The following is a 26,614-nucleotide window of genomic DNA, read 5'->3' as shown; positions in this document are numbered from 1 at the left end:
AAGGGCAATACCAACCTAATACATTAATGCTAGCCTTGCAGCTGCTTCTCCCAACATCATTTTGGACCTCAAAAGTATATTCTCCACTATCTTTCTTTTCTGTGGAAATTATCTTCAATATAGAGACTGTGTCTGTGACACTGATTTTATATTTTGGACCCAGGGTCAGTTCTTTGCCATCTTTAAACCATTTGGCTATAATTTCTTTAGTCCCTGAAAATTTAACCTGCAAAGTGGCTGGGTCTCCTTGGGTTACATCTATAGACACAGCCTCTTCTGTGATTCTGGCAGGTTCTGTAAAAACAAAGGGAAAGGCATGGATTGTGAGTTTCTCTACTAAATGGCTTAAAATTCTATTTTCTCCCTAACTAGCCCACAGTAAGCTTCCTGAACCAACCTTTCACCGAGAGCATGGCTGAACATCTTTGTATGCCTGCATCATTTTTGGCTTGACAGACATACTTCCCATCATGCTTGACTTCAATGCCACTGAGGTATAGACTAGCCACATTGTTCTCGAAGACCATTCTTATACTATCATCTTCAGTGAGCTCATCATTGTCTTTGAACCAAGTCACGGTGATTGGTATGGAACCTTTCAGAGAAGCCTGGAAGGCAGCTGTGCCTCCTCGAAGGGAGCTGGTACTCTCAATCTTCTTGACAAAACTTGGGGGTTCTAATGGAAGAATAAATTCTCCATCAATGCCAGTTCTAGGGCAAACTAGACTCTTTGTTTTCAAACAGTTAAATCTACAGAAGAGCCAGCCCATTATTTGCATGGCACATACCTCTTAAAGTTACCCTGGCACTGCAGGTACTGCTGCCCACCTCATTGGTCACCCGACACTGGTATTCACCAGCATCTGCAGCTACAAACTTGAGAATCTGCAAACTGACCATCTGATCCTGAATGAAGGTTTTATATTTCCGACCACTTCGCAGCGTGGTGTTGTCTTTGAACCAAGTAATGTCAAAGGGAGGTGTACCTGCCACCTCGGCCAGCAACATGACATCATACTCCTTCAACACCTCAATGGGCTTAAATTCCTTGGTAAAGTAAGGTGACTCTATAGTGGGAAAAAATTATATTGAGTTAATGGGTCTGTGCTATCGGCAACAGCTGTGATAGGATCAGGGGCAATGTAAACACAAACCTTTGACTATTAAAATGCTGCTGCAGTGGTCACTACCAGCCTCATTTTTTGCCTCACACATATATTCGCCACTGTCTTCGACAGCAACATCTGCAAGTTTTAGAACTGCAGTGGATTCCACAAAGGACATTTTGTGTTTGCTGCTCTCCTTAATCTCTCTATCATTAGCAAACCATGTTATTTTAATTGGAGGGGTGCCAGTGACTTTGCAGGTCAACTGGCTGGCATCTCCCTTCTTCAATAATTGTGATGGCTCTAACTTTTCAACAAATGTGGCAGGTTCTGTGAAAGAAAAGGAATAATGCAGAAATAAGAAAACCAGGGAAGAATCTGCAATTGGGATGGCATTAAGAGATCAAGAAAACAATGCAAACCTTTTACAAATAAGTTTGCACTGCACTCCACACCACCGGCTACATTGCTGACTTTACACGTGTAGGTGCCTGAGTCGGATGTTTTGACTGCATAAAGTTCCAAAGAACTTTCTAAAGCTTCTTTGGTGATGTAGCAGCTTCCACCAGAAACCAGCTCTTTGTCACCCTTAAACCATCTTATTGTGAGGGGAGTAGACCCTTGGAAGGTGCTCTTCAGGCAGACTGCTGAGCCAGGCAGAACATCTTTGGATGCAGGTTTAGTTACAAAAGTGGGTGGTTCTAAAGAAAGAGGTATAAGAAAGAATTTCAAAGGATTACCAGGCACCATCTAAGGAGAGAAGACTTAATGTGAACATGGTGCATTTAGTAAGAAGAAAATGCAGTCTCCAGCCAACCTTGCACAATCAGGGCTCCACTGCTGTCCTTGCTTCCCACAGAGTTGGTGGCTCGACAGGTGAAATTCCCGGCATCATTTATATCTACTCTGCTTATGTCTAAAGAGGCTGTGCCTTCCACAAAGGTTGTTTGGTATTTGTCAGAAGAGGATAGTTCTTTACCATCCTTAAACCAGGACACCCTCATTGGGAGGGAGCCAGCAATTTTGCAATCCAGCCTGCAGGTACCGCTGACCACACTATCCACATTGCGGAGTGGTTTGGTAAAAAATGGAGCAATGTCTCGATCTGTTCATGGCACAGAAGGGAAGAAAGAAGAATATGGAAATGTGCTCAGTGATTTGATTTGGGGGCATTTGTTGGTTTCCTAAGGAATACACATCCCAGGTTTCTGGTGATACTAACCTAATACAGTGAACGTTGTTTCACAGGAACTGCTGCCCGCTTCATTGGAAATCTCAAACGTGTATTGGGCACTATCATGAAGTTCAGCAGAATAAAATTTGAGCTGGGCAACGTTGTTTTTGAAACTTATTCGGTATTTTTTACTGGCAACCAAAGGTTTCCCATCTTTGTACCACTTGGGCTTGAGTTCTGGGGTGCCTGCAACTGTGTACTCCAGCGTGGCTGGGTCTCCTGCTGTCACCTGGATCAGTTCTGCTCTCTCAATGATTTTTGCAGGTTCTATGATGGTTATTAAATAGTTAGGATTCTGCATTGTCTCATAGGGTATCAATTTAAATGGAAACACTGATTCAGAACTAAAATGTTTCTACACTAACCTTTAACTATTAATTCCCCAACGGATGTTTGGCTTCCAGCTTCATTTTCAGCCAGACATGTGTATTTGCCACCAAAACTAATCTGTACATCAGGGATTATCAAAACTGCCACCCCATTGGAAAAGCTCATTTTGATTTTCCCATCTTCTTTAATGATCTCTTGTCCTTTCATCCATGTGACAGAAATAGGTTCCGATCCTCTCACAGCAGCTTGCAAAGTAACAGTTTGCCCTGCTAGTGCTGTGAAATCATCTACTTTCTTTACAAAGGTTGGTGGTTCTAGTTAAAGAAAGTAAATAAAAGCATTTTCAACATCACATACATTGAAGGGTTTATCTAAATTACATTTATCTTCTACAATATTTCTATTTTATAAAATAGATTAACCAGAAGAGCTAAAATGTGAGAAGAGTGGTTACGATTGCAACCAAGAGAGAGAAACACAGAAAATATATGGTTAAAAGCAACAAAAAAGGCTTATCAGGTAATCTCTTTTGTTATCAGAGACTAAAATATTTACACTGGTTCATAATAAAGATGGAATGAAGGTCACTGATTTGTCCCCAAGGTCCCAGATCAAACCAAAGGTAAAACACATTTTCAATGGTTAGGAGAAGAAAAGTACCAATTTTCCTGAAAAGGGTTAAGAAAGCCATTGGTCCAAGAGAGAAGTTTCCAAGCACTAACCTTTTAATAAGTGTGTTGCAACACAGCCACACTTCCCAACTTCATTGGCAACCACACATTCATAGTCACCAACATCAGCACTATTGAAAGAAAAGATCTCCAGGCACACAAGAGACTTCTGCGAAAACAACCTGTATTTTTTGCTACTTCGAATTTGCTTCTTATCTTTGAACCAGCTAATTTCAAATGGGCCAGTGCCTGAGATTTCACACTGTAGGAGGGCATTTGTTCCTCTCACTATATCTGCAGGCTCAAGAGTTTTGACGAAAGACGGTGGTTCTATGAAAGCAGGAAAGCATCAGGTAAGTCAGGTACTACAAGCATTTTAAAAAGAAAATCTTTTCTCTAAGAAAAAAAACGGCAATAAACAGACCTTTGATAACCACTTCAGCACTACAGCTGTCACTGCCAACATCATTCACTGCCTCACATGAGTAGTTCCCACTGTCTTCCACTTTGACATCCGTAATATCAAGTATAGCCTCCGAATTGACAAAAGACATCCTGATGGTGTTGCTCTCATTAAGTTCTTTGTTATTTTTAAACCAAGTAATCTGGATCTCAGGTGAACCTTTGAGTTTGCACTGGAGGCGTGCTGATTCGCCTGGGAGCATTAAGTAAGAGGGATCCACCTTCTTCACAAAGGATGGAGGTTCTACATGAAGTTAAGAAACAAAAAAAGAAGTAGAAACTCCACAAAAGCAAAGTGGACACATACAACAAAAAGGACACATTGAACATATCATCACAAATTTCTGAAAATTTTGGAATACACTTAGTAGCATTTTGTGTTTACATGGCTTTAATTGCTTTAAATTAAGAGAATCTTGATCAAAACAAGCAAACTCTGCTCATACCAAAGACAAGCATCTGAAAGGAGATAACTTAGTATGGCATAGACATAATTCTTAGAAAACCACATTTAAGCAAGTTTTGTTAATAGTACTTTTAAAAAGAACAAAAATAAGACATGAACAGTGAAAAATATAAGCACAAACAATGCTAGGATTTCCCCCAAACAAAATGTTTGCTTGGATAAAACTATTTTAACAACAAAATGCCTCAACTGTATAGTTGTTCAACAATTTTTCTACTGAAGTATACTTTTAGAGAAGAAAGTAAAAATAACAGCCATTCATTTCTTACCTCTGATAGCTACTGCTGCCGAAGTGGAGCTACTTCCAGCCTCATTTGAAGCTGTGCAAACATAGGTTCCTGAATCTTTCAGTTTGGCCAGGGGAATCTCAAGTGAAGCTATTTTATCTTCAAAAGAGATCTTATAATCTTTCCCAGGAGGGAGTTTTTGCCCATCTTTATTCCATGTCACAGTGACTTTCCTGTCTTCATCTACTTGACACTCAAGGTGAATTTTCTTATTGATAGCTGATTGCACAGGCTCTAGTTCTTTAATGAAATGTGGTTTGTCGATTATGATCAACTCAGCTTGGCAAATGTCAGCTCCAAACTTATTAGAAGCCTTACAAGAGTAAATGCCTCTATCTTGAATGGTAAGATTGGAGAGTTCTAAACTATGTTTGTTGTCTACGTCTGAAATCTTGTGATCAGGTGAAGAGGAGAGGGCAGCACCATCTTTCTGCCAAATGGTTTCAATCACAGGAGTCCCTGACACTGTGCAGAGGAACTTGGCTGCCTTACCCACAAAAGTCGTAATGGACTTAGGTCTGGAGAGAAACGTTGGTGGATACGCTTCTGCAAAAGAAATTTATCATTGTTATATTTTGTCCCCACCAAAGCACTTACTGTAACCATGTATTCCAAGAAAACAAATGATAAGCTAAAGCTTCCAATAGACATAAGACAGTACTTAAAAGTTGGGTAATGCATTAATAAGATGAAAAGATTTGTAAAATGAAAGAAATGAGAGTGCTTTATTTATAGATGAGAGATATCACTTTCAATGTCTATCAAAGAAGAGAATAAATGTTCCTTTATTTAGCAATATTAACTGTTACCTATTTGTCCAATTTAGTTATTGATTGTTTGAATTTTGTTTTAAGGCATTCAGTTACACTTTAATTCTGATAATTAGAAAACTAATAAGATAAAGGAAATCTACTGACTTTTCTGAAGAGTAGGAATATTAAGTGATAAGATTTAGCCATTTTATAAATTCAAACCCTTGTGTCAACTGACAAGAAAATCATTAATAAGTCAACTTTTTTTTTTGAATTTTGGGGCCACATGCAGCACTCAGAGCTTATTCCTGATTCTGTTCCCAACGATCACTCTTGTCAGGCCTGGGAGATCATATGGGTTGCTAGCTATGAATCCTACCTGCTCAAGGCCACCAGGCCAACTTGTCTTTTTGGTTTTTGGGTCATACCCGGCAGCACTCAGGGGTTACTTCTGACTCTGTGCTCAGAAGTCACTCCTGGCAGGCACGGGAGACCATATGGGATGCCGGGATTCGAACCACCATCTGTCTTGGATCAGCTGCATGCAAGGAAAATGCTCTATTTCTGTGCTATCTCTCCAGTCCCAAGGCCCAACATTTAATGTATCCCCTAAGTAATTTCAAATTTGTAAAAATAATTACAGAAGTAATTTTCCATTTCCTGTTTGCATTTTAAGGCAAACATTTAGAGATTCTTTCAGATAAAAAAGAAATCCTCCTTCTTTTCAGCATATTTGATAATCCCATTGTCAAATAAACCTAATTTGAGTAAAACAAAAGTTTCATAGTGTCATCAAGAAAAAAATGCTCACATGGAGACACATTAATCATAAAGTGAACATTGGTACTGAGTTCAGCAGGTTTCATGATTGAATTTTACGATGTATAAAAGAAAAGAATATAGAGATGAGATGCTACAGGACAGACTGGCTTTTTCACACTGAAAGAATAAAGTACATAGGCCTTTCCTCCTTCATGTCTTCTTTCAACAAGAAATGAGCCAGCCATGAAAATAAAGTTCATGGCTTTTCTCAATAATGTGAGTTATAAATCATAGATTTTACTCACATTTTCCCTTGGCTAGAACATACATACATATACATGCAGAAAGAGAAAGACAAAGAGGGACAGAGAGACAGAAAGAGAAAGATAGACAGAGAAAGGAGAGACAGACACAGAAAGAGACACAGAGAAAGAGGGGAAACAGAAAGACAGAGAAGGGAAACAGCAGACAAAGAGAACATGCAAGAAACAGAGACAGAAGAGTTAGAACACAAAGATTATTTTTCTTAATAAAGAAATCCAAACACTAGGTCATTAGCTACTTGAAAATTATCCCAAATCAATTAGAAAATTAAAAATGGAATACATTTTTAATTGAACATATTTTTTCTAATTAGAAGTCTACAGGTAAGAATCCTAACTTGTAGTTCTGTACTTGTTCCCTGTCTTACATAGATTTTGTTTAACTTTATCTTATTATCAAGCTTTTTTTTTCAATTGTAATTCTGGCCTTAATTGATTAATACTCCAAATTATTAATACCCTATAACATTGTTTTTTTTTTACTATCATCAAACTATACTAAAAATATTTTATGTTAAGGATCAAGCCAAGCTGTTAGTATAAGACTCAATGTTTTCATGAAGCTAGTGATAAAAAAATTAAAATAAAGAATTACCTACACAAATTTTTTTCTAAACAGGAAATCATGTACTATATTTGCTTATATTTGCTTATCACTGTTCTCAGTATTAATTACTAGGCCTATGACTTTCAATGGTGATTCTTGTCCCATGTAGGCTCTTGTAATAACTAGCTACCATGTTCACATCTTGGCTATTGTTGGTAAGGACACATTCTTCCAGTACCTGTATGAAAATCAGAACAGTTAACCATGTGAAATGAGATAACATCTCAATCGACCTGCAACATTACCTGTCACAGTGAGTGTGGCTGTACAGCTGACACTGCCATACTCATTGGAAGCTTTGCAGGTATACTCGCCGCAGTCGACAACCTGAGTCCTGAGGATTTCCAGGCTGGAGACATAATTGGAAGATCGAACCGAACACTTGTCACTCTCATAAATTTCTCTTCCTTCTTTAAACCACTGGAACCGGACATTGGGGGCACTTTCGATCTCACAGGTAAATTTGGCTAGGTGGCCCAGGGCCACTTCCAGGGGCTCGATCCTCCTCTTGATCACTGGGGCAGCTGCAAAGGGAAGCAGAGTCCATTAGCTGCTTCTTATTACAAATATCACACTTTCCTTCTAACTCTTGTTGCTGTTAATGAAGTAAAACTGTTGAAATTGTTAAAACAAACTGGAGCAGTTTCAGACAAGTGACTGGAAAAATGAGAAATATCATTGAAAGTAAAAGAAGACAATAGCAGCTTTAGACATACTCAATTGTTACTCTACAGTGAATTGTGAATTACAGTCAGTTTATTAAAATGTGATGCAATTAGCTTACCAAGCATAAAAGCATGGTGCATTCTTTAAACACACCATAGTGCCAAGGAACTTTGAAAAAAATGTGAAAATAAAAACTGATATACTGTATAAAGTGATGAAGTAAAACAACAGCCAAAAAGGAAAAAGGAAATACAAGTGGACAATAAGTCATGGTTATTCTGACTTTAGAGATGAAAATTGGCAATTTCAGACTAGCCAGTTGTTCACTAATAGCTTTTTTATTATTAGAGTGTTAAAGTGTCTTTGAATATAAATGAAAAACATGTTTACTTGTATAATACAGCATGTAAAATACATCTTGTACTAAAAATAGAGAGTAACAAATAAATTATATCATACTACCTAATAAGGCAGTACAGAAAAAAGAAAAGCATGAATAACCATGACTAAATCTGTAGTTTCATTCTTACTCTAAGTAATTTGCATTCTGGAAGTGGCAGATAAGTGAAAAATCAGTGATAAAAACCTAAGACACTACAATCCAGTGAATGTTAGATCTGGATCCACTTAATCCTTAAAATCCAACCTCTTTTGACTACAGTGAGTTTTGCTGAAGATGCTGTTTTTCCACTGTCATTCAAGGCCTCACAGGTATATTCTCCTTGATGTTCTTCTGTGTTTACTTTGTTGATTATGAGAATATAGTTATTTTGGTTTTGTAAACACTTGAACTTTTCATCTGAAAGCACCAGTTTATTTCCAAAATACCAATTCACCTCTTTGACATTTGTTATGAATGAAGAGAGGTTTACCGTGCCCCCTTCCTCAGCAATGGTGTCCACCAAAGGTGTGCATATGACAGGCCCCTCCTTTTTAATTAAGTTTCCCTCAGTTTCTAGAATCTCCATTATTGTCTCCTCAGCACCACTTTCAGAAGATTTATCTTTTACCAATGTTGAGGTTAGTGTCTCATCCTGTTTTTCATCAGCTATTACAGCTGACTCAGTAACAGCTGTGGGCTCCCCCTCTTTGACCTGACTTTCCACATTAAGATGACTGACTTCTTCTGTTGAGACAAACTGTTTAGATTCAACTTCTGGTTCAGTGATTGCTTCAACCTTTTGCAAGACAGTTTTGTCTGCTTTCTGAACTCCAGGACCCTCAGCTGTTAAGATGTTTCTTTCTTCACAGATAATAGAGCACAATGCATCCCTAAGTTCAATTTTTAAGTTTGCCTCTTGAGGATCAAGGCCTTCAATAGGAATGGTCCATTCTTCTGGGAGAGCCTTCACTGAGGTTATATGATAGGTACACAAGATTTGTTTGGGCTCTTGGGAGAAGTTTATGGCTTTGACCTCCACTTTCTCAATATTTCTTAGCCACTCAGAGAAAAGACTTGGTTGCTCAATGGCCACTGCTGCTTGCAAAGCCCTGCGAATCTGAATTTTCAGGTTTAACTGCTGCTCTTTGGGAATACCAGAAAGCAAACTTTCCTTAGAAAAAATGTCACTTCTCTGCACCCCCTGTACTGCTTTTATGGCCTCGGGCTCTTTTTTAGACTCACTAATTTGAAGTGAAGGCACTGTCAAGTTGTCAGAAAGCTCTTCCTTGAGAAGCACCTGCTTCTCCTCACATGCTAGAGGTGTGATTAAGACCTTGCCTTCCTCAGTCCTGGCTGCAGATGTTTGCCCTGCACTTTCCAGTTGATCTACATTTTCCATCAAGATTTCACCTTCTATACACTTCTGCAATTGCTCAGGGGCTAAAATAACCTGTCTGTCTTGTTCCTGGCTTTTAACAATATACTCATAAGAAAGGTGATGTTTTCCTTTAATCATAGATGTCTGTGGAGAATCATCAGGAGCTTCTGGTGATGACTTTGCTTTACAGTGGGCATCTGACCTGTCTGTGTCTTCCATAAGCACAAGTAACTCTGCCGAAGAGGTGGACTCACCCCACATGTTCTCAGCCTTACAGAGATAGAGGCCACTGTCTTCTTTTTGAGGGTCATTGACAATGAATGTCCCAGAACCATCAGGATGATGAATGATCGTGTAATAAACATTTGTGCAGAGTTGTTCATTTTCCTTGAACCATAAAGTCGTAGGTGTAGGTTCTCCAAGCACGGTGTATTCAAAGATGGCAGGGTGCCCCTGGATACAAATGACTGGTTTCAACTCTTTAAGGAAATAAGGTGGGCAAGGACCTCCGGGCTTTTCCAGTTTTTTCTCCACTGTTGATTCTATTTCTTCCTCTCTTTGTCCTTCTCCTCTGGAACTTATTTTGAGATAGCCACTGCATGTTGCCTGTCCATATTCATTACTGGCAATGCATGTATATTCTCCCTCATCCTCAAATTTAGTGAACAGGATAATTAAGCTATGAATATTATCATCAAAAACAAATTTGTAGTCAGCAGAAGGAGTTAACATTACTCCATTAAAGAGCCACTGAATTTTAGGCTTTGGAATGCCAATGACAGTAACAGACAATTTAGCCACATCCCCAAGGCTTATTTCAACATTTGACACTTCTTTGATAAAAACTGGAACGCTGCCTTCTTTTGTACCGTTGAATTTAGTTGAATGAACTGGTGCTTCAGACAAAGGTTCAAGTGTTTCATTTCTATTAGATAACTGAAGGTCAGGGCTATAGGTTTGAAGTTCTTCTTCAGTAGACAGAGGAAAGCTAGAATATTCTGTATGGGGAAAAATGATCATTATTTTACTATCAATATTGTTTAAGACAAGAGAAATCAAAGAATTATGTGCCAATCATTAGACTTATTCCTGCAGCCATTATATTATCTTTAAATTTATCAAAAATTCTGAATTTTTAACTTTAGATTATACTATTTATGTATCTATAAATATTATAAGAGTGCAGCTTTCTGTATTCTTCATTTACATTAGTTTGTAAACCTTAAAAATATTCTTAAAGGGGGCCGGCGAGGTGGCACTAGAGGTAAGGTGTCTGCCTTGCAAGCGCTAGCCAAGGAAGGACCGCGGTTCCGTTCCATCCCCCGGCGTCCCATATGGTCCCTCCAAGCCAGGGGCAATTTCTGAGCGCTTAGTCAGGAGTAACCCCTGAGCACCAAACGGGTGTGGCCCAAAAAAACAAACAAAAAAAATGTTCTTAAAGTTATTATTTGTAATACAATGGTAATTCCAAAGTTTGAAAAACATATGATGAAATAGTTATGACAAATTAATATAGCATTATTTAAATCTACTTATAAAAATGTACATGATTAATATTTATATTTTTAACTTTATGAAGATTAAGAATAATCATGTCAAATCAAAGAGTAATTATTTTCAAAATAAAATATCTACATCTAGGTATTATTTATAAATAAAAACCATTCTTAAAATTAATTAATCACAAGAAATATTTAAATCTATAAAAGAATAATTGTTTTCAGTTAATACAAATGCAGGTCTCCTTTAGCCAGCCTGTTTAAAATTACTACTATATATCAACAAAGCTTTCATGATAATATTTATGTGAAGTCAAGATTGGAGAACAAGAAATGAGAAAACAACTCCAATTTAAAAATATAATTGTATTTTATTGAAAAATAAATCTACAGTATCACTGAATAAAAAAATCATGAACAACATATACTTTAAACAATACCATGAAGAGATGAAATTTAATAACAAAGAATTGAACTTTTATTAAAATTATTAGGAATATAGAAGAATGCTGTTAATAATAATGACTTGCTAAAAAGCGGTTTTGTTATTTCTCTCCACTTGCATCATGTGGAACAGTGTTATGCCATAATTATTTTCTGCTTTAATGTATCAGTATTAGAAGACATGACTCTAGAGTCTGTTGTCAACAAATATACTGGTAAAACTTATCTATAATATGTAGATAGTTTATTTACAATACTTTAATAATACATAAATAATTATCTATAATATATAGAATACAAATTTTTCATTTCCATCTGTATTAATAGTTTCACATGCTTCACTTTTAATATATAATTTAATATATCACTCATCAGTTCTCTTCACATGACCTCCCAAAGTATCTGTGAAATAAGATGTGAAAATAGCTAAAATATTAGTCTTTCACTAATGTAATATTTTCATTTTTTCCTTACTTCTCAACATGAGAACTTCACCATTAAAAATTGTATATAAAATTGAAATGTTTATTTTTAATAGCTTATAAAAGACATAGTTAAAAGAACATGTGGTAGTGATAACCAAATAATTATATATAAATTCTACTATATAGAATACCATGAGTTCTTTATTTAGAATCAGAAAAGTGATTATTTCAAGTCTCTAAATTATGTGTCATTGAGTAAGTTAATAAAAAACTTATTTATTCTTATAACTAAATATGTTACGTGTGGCCTATGCTGAATTTTCTTTACTCATAATTATTATTCTGCATATTTTTAAATTCTAATGAGCCAATTCAAATAAATTCCTTTATATTATGTAAATGAAATAATATATTTTTAACCTTTCCTGAAATTCCAATAAAACATTAGAACTTTTTCTTTTGCTTAGAACCAGATTATAACAATTCTGTGTATGTATTTAGGAAATGCTTATGATGTTTATAATGGCCTGAATTTCTAATTTATTCAAATATCTTTTATATGACTATGATAGGAAAATCCTGAAATCCTGAATACTATAAAATTGCTTTTACTTAATGATTTTATTATGAGAAATATTATAGTTCTAATAAACCACATTTTATACATCAGTTGAAATAGACTGATAGCTCCAAAATATATCAGTCTTGAGTTATAGTGACTCAAAATGAGTCAAGTATCATTTTTCTTGAAGGTAGAGTATTAGTGTGCAATAAAAGCCTAGTAGCTCCATCTATATTCTGCACATTATCACAATATTGCTTTTAAAATTTGGAGAGATTTCTAGTTAATTACCTCTATAGAAATAAAAAAAATTGACAGATAAAAATAATCATAATAGATCAAATTATTTTTTTGATATTAAATTCTTTAAATCTTTAGAACTAAAATCATGTTTAGCACAGTCATTGTACTTAAAAATTGTTCAGCACAGGGAACAAATATAGCAATTAGTTAAAAATGAATAATTTAAAGAATTCATGGAAAAAAGATTGATAATTTCACTATTATATTTTATTTTTCTCTCATTGTGAAAAACTAAAATTTAGTCCAAATTATGTTATGTAAAGTTACAACTGAGATGACACAGAACTACAGAGTTGAATAATCACCTTTGAGGTCTATTCAATTCTTTTACTCAGAAAAGAAAGCTGTATTTTTTTTATATATTTATATCTCATGCCTAAGATTTAGGGTCATAAAAGTACACAGGTACTTGTAATGTATGTTTAAAAAGTATCACTTTAGAAATATAAGTACATTCAAAATTTAAGTGCTTATTAATTTTTAGTTTTAAAAATAAATCCAGAGAAAATTAAAAGTTAGTTTCTTATTTGCATAAAATCTGAAATAAAATAACCATACTGCTTCAATTCTGTGTTTCATCTAGTTTTTTCTAAATTTAAAGATTTTAAAATTTGATCAGTTTAAATCTATATATAAACATAATAGGTATATTATTTTCTCCAAACCACTATTAAATAATACTTCATTTTATATTTGATTTCCCCTCAGGAATAAGGAAAATAGTATATTTTCAAAAGTGTAAAGCCCTTTCCCCTTTATTTTTCACAGATCAAATTGAACTGTATCTAAAAATACTGCACTTGGTCAGTCAAAACCAAGAGAATTAAAACACCTATGAGGGATATTAGTAACTAAAATACTTATTGAAATAAAAAAAAAACCATCAGATTTTTAATACAAAACATATAAAGTTTACAATTGAGGCAAAGCTAATTTCTATCATGTGTTTTATTCTAAGCTAAGAGAATCAAAATGTATTTGCATGTAAAAGTATTAAAATTTAAAAATAGCATACTCTGAGCAATATTTCTGCATTTTTATCTGATCTGATCATCTACCTCACATTTTACTGCCTATATAGTTTTCATCTCCTAAAAGAGAATGTACTGATTTAAATGAAAAACTATGTGAAGGGCGAAGCAGAATAAAGTACGAGAACAAACAAGTAGGCAGGCCAGGAGATATTTAATCATGCTTCATGTACCACAAAATTGACACAGATGATGATTCCATAATTTTGGTAACAGAATATTTACATGTATTACAAACATGAGATTTCTATACAAAGAAACCATTCTCTCAGTGTTCGTCAATTTAATGTGCCAGAGTACAGTAGATATATTTGGAAATTTCTTAGATCTACACAATTGGAAAATATGGGAGTACTCAAATCAGTTCTGTTGCTCTTCTAATACTCGGGCAGTACCCACTGCACAAAGCACTTTAAGTGAGGGTGAGTGTTGCACAGCTCTCAGCGGTTCCTGACTCATTGGTGGCTACACACCTGTACTCACCTGCATCGTTTTTTCCTAAGTTTGTTATGAATAGGTTGTGGAACCCTATGCCACTTTCTTCAGCGCTGAACCTTGCCCCTTCTATCAACTTCCCATCTTTATACCAGCGAGCTGTGGGTCTTGGAGAGCCACGAACCAAACACTGGAAATAAGCTGCCATGCCTAATGGGGCATGACAGTTAGAAATGCCTTTGATAAACCTGGGAGGCCCATCCACCACTTGAAATTCAAAAAAGCTGCCTGAATATTTACTTCTTAAGAGTAATTCTTCTTTCAAACTACTCAAAATCACTTTGCTTTTCTTTGTTATCATAGCAAACATCTCAGAATCTCCCATTGTGAGGAATCCCCGACAGATAGCCTCTCCTGCAGAATTTATAGCTCTGCACCTGTATGTTGCACAATCAGAAAGACAGATATTTCTAATCTTAAGTGTATGGCTTCCATTTTCATCACTAATTACATATTTAACATTATCTGGCTTAATGCACATATATTCTTTATACCATTTAACTTCAGGGCGAGGAATGCCTATGACTGAACATTTAAACATGGCATCAGAATTTTCTGGTATTTTGAAATCACAAATAGGCATTATAAAGCGAGGGGGCATTTCAAATACTTCTAAATCAATATTTAAATCTTTGTTACCTTCCCCTCTTGATGCCATGTTTGGATCTGCTAAATTCAATGGTAGAACATCTAGATTCACAATCATGCTTTTATGATCAGGAGTAAATTCAGGAACTGTGACTATTTTCACTTGCTTCTCAAACTCTTTTACGTCTTTTTCACTTAATTCGACTTCCAGTACAATTTCTTGAGGAGAAGGTGTTCTTGATGAGGTAGTGTTTTCCAGATCAAACTCCATGACATGCTGGTGTGTTACTGGAGGAGGGAGTGCCACTACTCTTTCTTTATGGGGTACTATATCTACATTTGAAAAACTCTTTGCCTCCCCTATGATATTTACAGCATGGCACATATACACTCCCTCATCTGCTTTTTGCATATTAGAAATTTCTAAAGAACACACATTACCAATCCTTTCTATCCTGATTCTCTCATCTGGTTCTAGCAAAGATTTGTTTCTGTACCACTTCACATCAGGAACTGGAAGGCCCTCGACTTCAATAATAAAGCCTAATGTTGTGTTTTCATATATCTTCCTTTTGGTCAGAGGTTCAATAAAAGATGGAGGCATTTCATTATCTTTTGGTTCAATGGCTTCATTGGGTGTGCCAAATGAATCAGAACGCCATATATCATAAGCTGAGCTTCTCTCCCCTGTAGGTGTATGGAAGTGCTCATTTGGTGTACTATCCTCCCTTTCTATTTTTGATGGAAACTTTTTTAAGTCCACAGTAGAGTTTGATTCTCCAGAAGGAATATAATATCTTTCAATGGTGTCTCTTTCTAAAGGTGTAGAATACCTCTCCAGAGTCTCTCCTGGTGGTGTGGAAAATCTCTCTAGAGTTTCTCCTGGTGGTGTAGAAAACCTCTCCAGAGCCTCTCCTGGGGGTGTGGAAAATCTCTCCAAAGTCTCTCCTGGGGGTGTGGAATATCTTTCTGCTTCCTCACCTTCAGAAGGTGTTGAATACCTTTCAGTAGTTTCCTCTAAAGTTCTTTTGAGAATCTCACTTTCGGAATTTGTTAAAGATTGCTTAGTTTTATTTGAAGGAGTAAGATATAAATCAGGGGATTTTGGAGTTTCAAAATGCTCAACGGAGGATGGTGGGGTATAAAATTGATCTAATTCAGATAACTCCTCACTACTGGTACTTCCAAAATCAATGGAAACTTCAGATTCAGGAGAATATGGGCGATCTAATGATTCCTGCCGCTGTTTATAGTATTCATATACAGTGTTGAAAGTTACTTCTTCAACCTCCATTGATGGGACTGATGCACTCTGAATAAGTTTTGCCTTGTGCTTTGTATCTTTACTTTCAGGAATTTCGTGTTTTCCAGCAGATAGTAAATATTGCGTTAGGGAGGTCTCAGGTTCCTTTATTTCCATTGTATGTGATTCATCCAATTTAGGAAGCTGGTCAGAGAGAGAAGTTTCTGTCTTCTCTATGTCAGTATTAGAGAAATAAGTTGCATTTTGAATTTGAAATTCCCCATAACATTGCTCTTCCCCAGAAACATTAGTTTTTTCAGCTATTTCTTCATTTAGATTTTGTTGTTCTTTAGACATCAAAAATGGAAGGCACTGGCTCAGAGAGAGTTTTCTATGGAGTGTGTCTGCTTCCTCATGTTTGGGGTTTTCTAAAGTCCCACTGGCATATCCCTGTATTTCTCCATCTTGTGTCTGAGGTGATGCAAATGCTGATTCTAAAGATTTTTCCTCCATTTCACAAACCTCCAAGAGATTTTCTTCACTTGCAGCTTTTTTCAACTGTGAAATGAAACTTTGATTTCCATTTTCAACAGAAATTTTTTCTTCAGAAATATTTACTTCTTCTATAGCAGCTGCTGATGAAGTCTGGAGAAGGGAACATGATTTACTTTGAATTTCTTCAGGAAGATGCTTAAAAGAAATATCAGAGCTTAAAAATTCTAAATCTTGTATATGTTGGATTTCTTTTTCTGGATGAAAGTTATCTTCATCAATGTGACCCTTCTCTATTGTAGTCCTATTTAAAAATTCTGGGTTGGCAGATATGTCCTTTTGCTCATCACTAGAGGTATTCAGAATATCAGACTTAAGTGTTTTAAAAACAAGAATTTCTTTATAATATGTTTCCTGTTGCTTTCTAGTTTCTTGCTCTCGAGTGTCTTTAGTTGTATCTCCTATGTGGGAAAACATTTGTTTTAGATCAAATACAATGTTCTCAGCATCAGATGTTTCAGAAGAAGGATTCTGGACTTTTACATAAGTTTTTTCTTGTTGATTACTATCTAATTCTTGGAATTTTAAATTTGTATGTTCTATTTGGGAGTGAAACAGTTTTAAGTCAAATGTAATAGGGGTTTCATTTTTTGCCCTTTCAATAACTGAAGGTTGATGTACATGACTGACTTCTTTCTGTTGTTCCCTTTTGCGTACTTCAGAGTCTGAGTGACTTGGAGAAGAAAGTAGTTTTAAATTTGTTTCAATACTAGATGAATATATTTCAGTGTTTGGAGACAGTTGCTCTCCCTGTTGTGTATATGTGCTTAGGCTACTTGCAACTGATTTTCTTTGTTTTAAAGAAAAGTTTGTAACATCAAACTGCTCTTGGGGAAGATTAACAGATGATTTCCTAATTGGTCTTCTGTCTAAAGTTCCTTTTTCTGCCTGTTGTAATTTTTCAAAAGCAATGATTCTATGTTTCACCTTTTTACCTGGGTATTGTCTCTCTTTTTTGAGGGGATCTTCATATACGAAAATAGATGGATCTTCTATATTATAACTACCAGAAGTGCTCTCAGAATGTATATTCCAGAAATAGTTGCTTTGGGTACATTCTTGCACACTTTCCCATTTTGATCCACTAAAGTCATCAACAAATGGATTCATAATTTCCTCAGCTTGATGCATTTTTGATTTTTCATTTACACATTCTTTAGTTTCTATATCATGATATTGCCTGAGTTCCTCCTTGAAAGGTTTGCTGACTTTTGTGGACCTAGAAGCATCCTGCAAAAATCTGGATAGGTGTTCTCTAGAGGATGCAGAATGAAACTGATCTTTCTGGTCTATTTCTTCAACTGTCTCAAGGTTTTGAAAATATTCCCTTACAGAATATTCTTTCACGTTAGGTTGAGGAATGAAAGAACCAGTTCTGTAATCCAAAAAACGGGTCCTTTCAGAGTCTTCTTGAATGTGCTGATCTTTGGAATATTTTACATAAATTTCATCAGTATTTTCTAATTGACCATATTCTGTCTGAGTGACTGGTTCCACTGTTAGATATGAAATACTCTCTATTGTTCCTGAATTGTTTTCAGCAACACATTTATATTCTCCAGAATCTTGAAAATTAACATCAGTGATATATAATCTGTAGCTATAATTGACTTCTTCAAACTGAAACTTCTGGTTCTGCATTAAAGGGACTCCATTTTGAAACCATGTTACAACTGGTTGAGGCTCACCTCTGAGTAAGCATTCGAGTATTATGGAATCACCTGCTCTACAGCTGGCATGCTTTGGCACCTCTTGCAACATTTTTGGTGGTTCATTAGTAATATCAGATGAAAATACAAATTTGTGCTTTTGTGATTGAGAACCCTCTCTTTGAAGTGTTGCTTTATGTTCCAACTCCTCATGTTGAAACATTGCTCTTGATTCTTTATCCTGTTCTGGGGTAGGAGTGGCTGCTGTAATCTGAATTTCTACAGGGAAAGAAAGCAATTCTACATTTTCAGTAGAAGAAACTGATAGGTTCGTCTTTAATGTATGGAAATTTGTTTGACCCTCTTGTTGCAAAGATGAATGGATAATCTTCTCTTGATCAAACACCAGTGCCAGTTCTTCTTCCTCATCAGTGTAGTCCTGAAACATTGAGATTTTGTGTGCTTCAAAGTCATGGCGTTGTTTTGCTTTTACTTTAAGCATACAGCTTGTTTTAACTGTTCCATATTGGTTAAAAAGCACACAGGTAATTAAGCCTTCATTTTGAAGAAGAACAGAAGAACAAATTAATGTTGAATAATTTTCTGAGGTCTGAATGATAAAACCTTGATTCCGAGGGATTGGTCTATCATTGTTATACCATGTCACTATGGGCTGAGGATATCCCTGAAAATGGCACACAAATTTACAACTTTCACCTTCATAAAGTTCTTGAGATTCGATTTCCTGAAAAAGTGATGGTGGGCAACGTTGTGGACGATTTTGGAAAGACTTTTCCAAAAATCTTACCTTTGCTTCTTCCTCTCTAGTTTTGATTTCATCAATTTTTGTGGAAGAAAAATACTGTAATTCTCTCAAATCATTGCTCCTTATTTCTTCACTATAAATTTCTTTATTTTCTTTAATATTTGTAAGTGTATCAAAAGATTCATTGTCTTGTGCCATAATATATTGAGGCACCTCTTTAGGAGTCTCATATGTTTCTTTATTCTTATATACATTAGTGATATATTTAGATTCCTCTACAATATTAGATTGTGGCATAATTTGTTCTCCTGTTTGAGTATTCTTTTTCACCAGAATTCTATCATATAGATGGTCTTTTGGTAGATTTTCTTTCTGGAATATCTCTTGTTTCATATTTATTTCAGTTTGGAGAATTTCTGCATCAACCATTGTGTGAAAGCTTGTGGGAGGTTCTTCATATTCTATATTTTTATTTATTTGATTAAAAAGAACATGGGGAGAATAGATAGTACCTTCACTTGAACGATCTATCTTATCCCCATTTTCAGTTATATCAAATGCAGATCTTTCTTTTAGTTCCTCTCTAGAGAACAGAATATCTTTATCACTAGTCTTATTTCTCAAAGTTTGTGAGTATACTTCAGACATGTCTAAAAGAGATAATTTCTTTTTCTCTACTATTATCTTCCTTGCCTCCCGTAAACGCTGCAACTTCTCTTTGGTCTCCTCATCCAGGAAGCTTTCACCTACATTAACACCTACATCAGATTTCGTTTCTAAATAGTCCTCATCACACAGCCAATCTGTTTTCTTTCCAGGGCTTACTGCCTTAAAGTGTATAGTTCGCATCATTCCCTTTTGTTCCACATCTTGTTTTTTGTTAAAGGGAGAGCCAGTAAACCTCAAGTCAACCTTTATTCTGTCTTCTCTACATTTAGCTAATGATTCCATATTTTCATGTTTCTGTTCAGCTCTTTTCAGAAATTCTAAATAATTTTTATCTTGCCCTTTTTGAATGACATGCAATGATGCTGCGGATTCAGTAGACCCTTCACTATTGATTGCTAATAATTTGTAAGTCCCAGAATCTCTGAGTTGGACCCTACTAATCTCTAAACTGGAAGAGTGATGATGTAAATCACTCTCAGTTTTTATAACCCGTCTAAGACCAGTTGGGATAGGCCTACTGTTATGAAACCAAGTTATTTCTGGAGTTGGACAGGCGATTAATTTACATGTAAAAACAACAGGTTCTCCCTCTAAGATATATTTAAATGTAAGCTTTTGGGTAAAATTAGGCTTGAAATATTCATGCCAGGAGCTTGTAGATGATATTCTACTTGCATATCTTTTAGCAGCCATAGATCTGTGGTACATGTCTTCAGAATCTGAAAAGGCGTCACGTGTATCTCTTTCTGAATCTTCAGATTCTCCCTCTGAGAATAATTCTGAAAAAAATTATAAAGCAATTTACTATTTTCCATAGTATTGTAAAAGTTGAAAAGAAATGAAATTGCAAAATAGCAAATGAAATAAAATGCATGCGACAGATTCTCACAAATCCATAAAAAAATTCACTCACCATATTTGTTCGAATAAACGCAACACCATGCTCTGTTTAAAAGTTTCTGACACGAAAATCGTTCGTTCTCTGGTCTTTTCTTCAAACGGTTGAAATTTCTTCTTGAACAAGCAAAAATGCATTTCAAAATAACATGTTCTTGTGCATATTTGTTTTGAGAGCAGGAAGACTTTGTTCTTTTGATGGCTATGAGGAAACTCTTACCTGACTTGCAGAGAGTGGAATAAACGCCCTTTCTGATCCTTTTGATTGTAGGTTAAATTACTATATTTTGGGGAATCAGCTATTTAAAATATATACAAGAACCATAACCATAAGTAATTAGCTAAAGTAAAATGAGAAGGCGTTTATTCGAACTAATACAGCTATAAAGTCACAACATTGTGCAAAGAAAAGCAGGCAATAAAGGATCACATAGGCAGCTATCTGCAAGCCAGTGTAAGAGACAAATTGATGTTAAAATGATATATGTGCATGAAGTGAAGTGTAAACCAAAATGGGGATGAAACATTGTCACACATCCTAGGTAAAGTAGCATTTCCATCATAATTCATTCATGACACTGCATTCTGAGAATGACAGCTAGGTTATTGTCTATTGTTGAATTTAATTTGCTGTGATTTGAAAACAAACCTCTATTCATGATTTCATGCATTAGATGACAACTTTTTCTAAAACACACTTTTGAATATGACTACAAACATAAAGCTGAAATGATTGATCAAAACAAAGATATTAAATTACCATAAAACAAATTACTATGAATGCATGTAACCATCAGCATACTAAACCAGGCATGCGACATACTAATATATACTCTGAGAGATATATTTGTACATCTATGTCATTTTCTCAATGATACTAATAGAAAGAAGGAAGCTCAAGGATCCTATTAATCCTTCAAAATTTCTATTTAAATTTCACACTCAATAATACCTTTCATCTCCATTTCAATCTGTTGTTCAATCCTCTCATGCAAAATGGATTCTGGAGCTAAATAAAAAAACAGTTTATGATCAATTCAATATAACTTCTACTTTGATTCATGATTCATACAATTTAATCTTTATCATAATAGAAAATGATATTCCCCCATACACCCTAAAATCCATGCAAACATATCAATGAACTGATAAAGTACATGAAATGTGACAGGTTTTAATATTTAGGTTTGAATTTGATTCTCTATGAATTCTTCACTTTTAGTTCCATCATTCACCATGCCTTTACATGCATTTGGTAAGACAATCCACAGAGTAAGAGAACATTTATGTTTTATTTGTTTTGGGGTCAGACCCAGCTATTCTCAGGGCTGATTCCTTGCTCTGAGCTCATAAATAACTCTTAGTAGGCTTCAGGCACCATATTCAATGCCAGGGATTGAACCCAGTTTAACCTCGGGTGAAACAAAATCCATAGCCGCTGTATATTTATCACTCTGGCCCCTTAGAGAACATTTTTGTTCATGTTCTATTGACTAAACTCTTGATAAAAGATAAAATCACATTTAGAAGGAACATAAATTTTCTAATTTGCCACTTTTCATGGGCGGCTATTTTGTTTTTCCAGCAACATTAAGACTGTTCTACTAGTAAATATCTGTGATTAAAAACATCTTTAAAACTTTTAACTACTCTAAGTCCAACTACATATAAAGGAGCAAAACAGAGTCCTCTATTAAAAATCGTTATAATTTAATAAGGAAAGGGCACAGCCTAGACATAGTTATCATGAGTCAACTCCAGGGGAAAGTTGGTGCATCCCAGCACTGCTCACACTTCTGGTCCCAATGGCATTGTGTCAGTTCTTTTAACTCTCTGGCTTCTCAATACCTTGTAGTTTTTGGCATAAAGTTAACAATAGGCTTGCTGGTTTTTATGTTTGTTCCAACCTCCCCCCACCAGACACATGCACACAATGATTCTCTCTTTAACGGGTTGTTTTTAATTTGCGATTCTATGAATATTTTAAAACTCTAGTCTCTGTATCAAGGGTAATTTTTATAACTGCTCTTTTTTTTGTAATTCTTTTGTTAGTTAAGAATAAAAAAAAGCTTTAATCTTTTTTAATTAAATGAACTAGTGCATTCTAACAGATAAAAAGAAATAAGTTAGCTGTATTTTATGAAAGTAAAACACATGCTGAAATAAAAGACAATGGAATGTCATTAAGAGGCAAAATGGCACATTAATTTCCAAACTAGTATAGGGTACTTGCAAGCTTACTGTGAATGCAATAATTCTATCTAAACATAACCTATTATGTTTTATATTCCCTCCTGATCTTTGTAATTATATATACAACTTTAATAGAGATGAAGAGTGGATTTGTGGGGCCAGAGCGGTGGCACTAGCAATAAGGTGTATATGCCTTGCCCACACTAGCCTAGGAAGGACTGCAGTTCGATCCCCCAGCATCCCAGATGGTCCCCCAGGCCAGGAGTGATTTCTGAACATGCAGCCAGGAGTAACCCCTGAGCATCACTGGGTGTTCCCCCCTTAAAAAAAAGAGTATATTTGTAACACATAATTAGAAAATGGTGCCTTATCCTTTATAGAAGAATTCAAACAAATAGAAATCACTCGTTTCACTTATCTTTTAATTTTTTAAGGCTGATACATATATGAAGTTTATTATCTACTACTGAGTCACATTCCTGGCTTAACTTTTAGTCTGAACTTGCCAAGCAAAAAATTCTGATACTCCAAAAATACTTTACTACTACAATGAACAGGATATCAGTGAACTAGAAATCCTGGGACTACATGACCAGCTCAAATAGAATCTGTGAATATGAAGTACAAGCCCAATTCTACAGCACTAGCTCTTTGAAAAGTAAGTTGAAAGATCTGTGTGTATCCAACCCCCACAACACACCAATTCCAAATCATATTGCTATAGAAACTGCCATAGTTGTCATTTACAAGGTGGGAGGCAGCACTTCCAGAATCTCTGTGATTACTATACTTGTCAACAACTGCAGTGAGATAGAACACTCAGACAAATTTTCTCATGAATTTGCATAATGAGAATGGAGGCATTTCCTTTAGAACCTATGAAATATAGCCCCAAATAGCTATATTATGAAACAATATGCCAATTTAAGAAAGAAAAAGTCTCCTTTTGCTAAAAGAATATTGTAAATACATTAAGTGAATTAATGAACTTGTCTCAAAATTCAATGCAGGGGCCAGAGTGATATTAAAGCTGGGTACTTTCCCTGCACATGGCAGATCTGGGTTCAATCACTAGCACTCTATATGGTTCTCCAAATCCACTAAGAGTGATCCCTGCGTGTAGAGCCAGGAGTAAGCCCTGAGCACTGCTGGGATTACTTAAAAATTCAGTGCAGAAAAGACTGTGCATATGGCATTACATGGCCCTTGGTCATTATTAACACCTCCAAAAGAGAATGGCCAAATCAACTGGTGGTCAGCTCTCCAGAGATCTCAGGAGCTGCTTTGCCTGCCTTCACTAATTCCTTCCATGGGGTTCAGTGAAATTCCTCTGCCTGAAGGCAGAGAGCACAGGTTTCTAGAAATTGAAGAGCAAATTCCTGATTTCATTTGTATCTAAGCGGAAAGATAAGCTAATTCATACTAATTTATTCATGCCTTTCCAGACATGGTGGATAACCATGCAAAATAACAGCAGAAATAACGATCTTTCTATGAGATAATTCTACAATTAAAGAGAATCTGAGACTATAAAGCTGCAGCAGTAATTGAAAAAGACGTAGAAATGACTAATTTTGGTCCAGACAAAGCCCCTTTTCATTTCTCATTTTTCTATTTTCATGGCTATCCTTTAAACAGCTAAAACAATCAAATCTAAACTCAAAAAATACCTGAGAATATTAAAGGTACAAATATTAAAACAATTTAAATTCAGCATGGTACCAGGCACAAAAGGAGTCAATAAATATTTGATGACCTGAAATATCTTAATTGTCAGGGCTCTAGTAGGTCGCACATCAATAATACTGAGAAAAAAATGTGAAATAAACTTTATGTTCCTGTTACAAGATTTGAAAGTTCCTGAATCTAGTATAAAAAGTTGGAAGTTTCTATCAGATTTTGTCAATGACTTGATGATGTGCCTGTACACACTTATAGACATAATGCTAGTTGAGAGATATTCTAATTCATATAGTCACTGATTCCTTTTGTGGGCCAGTAAAATCACTTAAAACAATGAGGATGAAGTGAAGCAAATCACAAATAAAAATCAAATAACCACCACCATCAATTAGTACTGTTAATGTTGTCTCTTCTAGGCACATGTGTGCAATGCAGCTAGTCTAATAGTTTACATGACATATGATAAGAAGCTGCATGTTTTTTATTCTGTAACTGTTTTACTTCCAATTTTCTGTCTTTATACCTTGATGAGTTCAGGTTAGAACAATGGTAGTGGCAATTTTAAAACATAGAGGAAGTAAGCAGTGTTGCTACAGTTTACAGAAAGTCCCTGAAGATGCAAAAGAATCTTCACTGCCTCACTGCTTCTCAGAGTGCTGAGATATCACAGTACTTTCTGCAGTCTGACAGTCATGAAGCATGATGCAACGCTACGTATTGAATAAATGTAGCTGTGTGGATATGCTTTTAAAAACCTGCACTTCACTTTCATGTGATGATCTTTGAAATAAGTTTATTTTGTTTGGGGCATTTTGCTGTTATCCTGCTTTGCAAAAGAGATTTCTGCCAGGGTGTGGTTGGATAGACTTTCATCTTTCTCAGAACTTTGCCTACCTAGCTGGAGCTTGCATTGCATAATGAAGCCACACATACACACAGAATATGAAGATACAAGCTTTGTCACTTGGCTAGCTTAGTAACATAAAATGGCATGGAAGATGAAGATAAAAGACATAACAGTCTCTGCAAAGCAGCATGCCAGATGCAGTGTGCTTTAGGATGTCAGGATTAAACAAAAGATAATTCATTCCTAGTGATCAAGTGATGAATGATGAATGCTCTTGCAGATGTCACAAGTATCTAATTCCTTTCTTCTGTTGTCATTATAGCTATCAAGAGTGACAGTCTCTCTTCTCTCTAGCGCCCTATCTTTCATTCTGTCTCTTTTTTGAGTTTATTTGAGATATAATTTGAGTTCTTCCTCCATCATGCATTTTATAAACAACATAGAGCAAGTGGAACATTAGTGTTTTTCAAGGATGTTTTAAAAAGTTAAGATGGTAAGCAAAGTTGGTACCTAACAAAATACTATTCTCTAATGCATAGAGCACAGACACACTTTACAAAAACAGCAATATTTAAAGTATACAGATTAATCAGTAATAGAGGACTTAGGAGGACTTGTGGGTATTATTCCGTTAGTAAAGGGTGGCAGAAACGCTCATTAGTAACAGGGAAAGGAGGTGTTAGGCAGCAAATCAAAGTCCTTGAACCATTCTAGGCTTTACCTTTCAGGCTCACTGTGAGTGTAGCGGTACAAGAGGCTTCCCCAGCACTATTGGTAGCTTTGCAAGAGTACTGCCCAGCATGCTCTGAGTAAGCATCAACTATAAGCATTAGAACAATGCCTGTGGATTCCTCAAAGTGGAATACTACATCTTTTGTTGGTAGGATTGGTTGCTGGTTATGAAACCATTGAATTTCTGGCTTGGGAATGCCATAAATCCTTGCATGAAATCTGACTGCCTCCCCGTGGTACACCCTGAGGTTCGATAGAGGTTGGACGAAGATGGGCCTTTGACCAAGGGATTCCTTCTTAAATGAAACTGATGAAGACATATGCCACTGAGCGTTTGATGTAATTTCTTCAAGTGTGCTAAATCCTGAAAAGAAGCATGCCAACCTTTAATGTCTTTCCATGCATTCAGAGAAGTTATTTGGAGTTGTCTACAGATCTGTCTCAATTTCAGTGGTGGGCCAATTCAATCCTAATGGCTGTCACCAAATGCCACTATTGATTTGAAGTTGCACAAATTCACTTCCATTTTTCAGACAAGTATGCTGACACATAAAGAGTCCAATACATTGATGTCACTATTGTTATGAAGGTAGTAGTGCGGTATGAAAAT

At 35.7% G+C, this 26,614-nt stretch overlaps 1 protein-coding gene across 1 annotated transcript in view; it reads right to left on the bottom strand.

Annotated features, from left to right (window-relative positions):
- The window catches only part of TTN (titin), a 299,294-nt gene that overhangs the window by 213,859 nt on the left and 58,821 nt on the right, over positions 1-26,614 (bottom strand). The window contains 14 exon segments of the mRNA XM_049772873.1: positions 16-294; positions 398-676; positions 789-1,067; positions 1,155-1,436; positions 1,529-1,807; positions 1,924-2,211; positions 2,329-2,607; positions 2,706-2,984; positions 3,393-3,671; positions 3,766-4,047; positions 4,539-5,102; positions 7,246-7,524; positions 8,313-10,424; positions 21,502-21,558. Coding sequence (XP_049628830.1) covers positions 16-294; positions 398-676; positions 789-1,067; positions 1,155-1,436; positions 1,529-1,807; positions 1,924-2,211; positions 2,329-2,607; positions 2,706-2,984; positions 3,393-3,671; positions 3,766-4,047; positions 4,539-5,102; positions 7,246-7,524; positions 8,313-10,424; positions 21,502-21,558 — 5,817 coding nt within the window.

This window comes from Suncus etruscus, chromosome 5 (genome assembly GCF_024139225.1).
Source record: "Suncus etruscus isolate mSunEtr1 chromosome 5, mSunEtr1.pri.cur, whole genome shotgun sequence".
NCBI classification, from domain to species: domain Eukaryota; kingdom Metazoa; phylum Chordata; class Mammalia; order Eulipotyphla; family Soricidae; genus Suncus; species Suncus etruscus.
The sequence above is the reverse complement of the archived record's forward strand: the minus strand, read 5'-3'. Positions and strand labels throughout refer to the sequence as shown.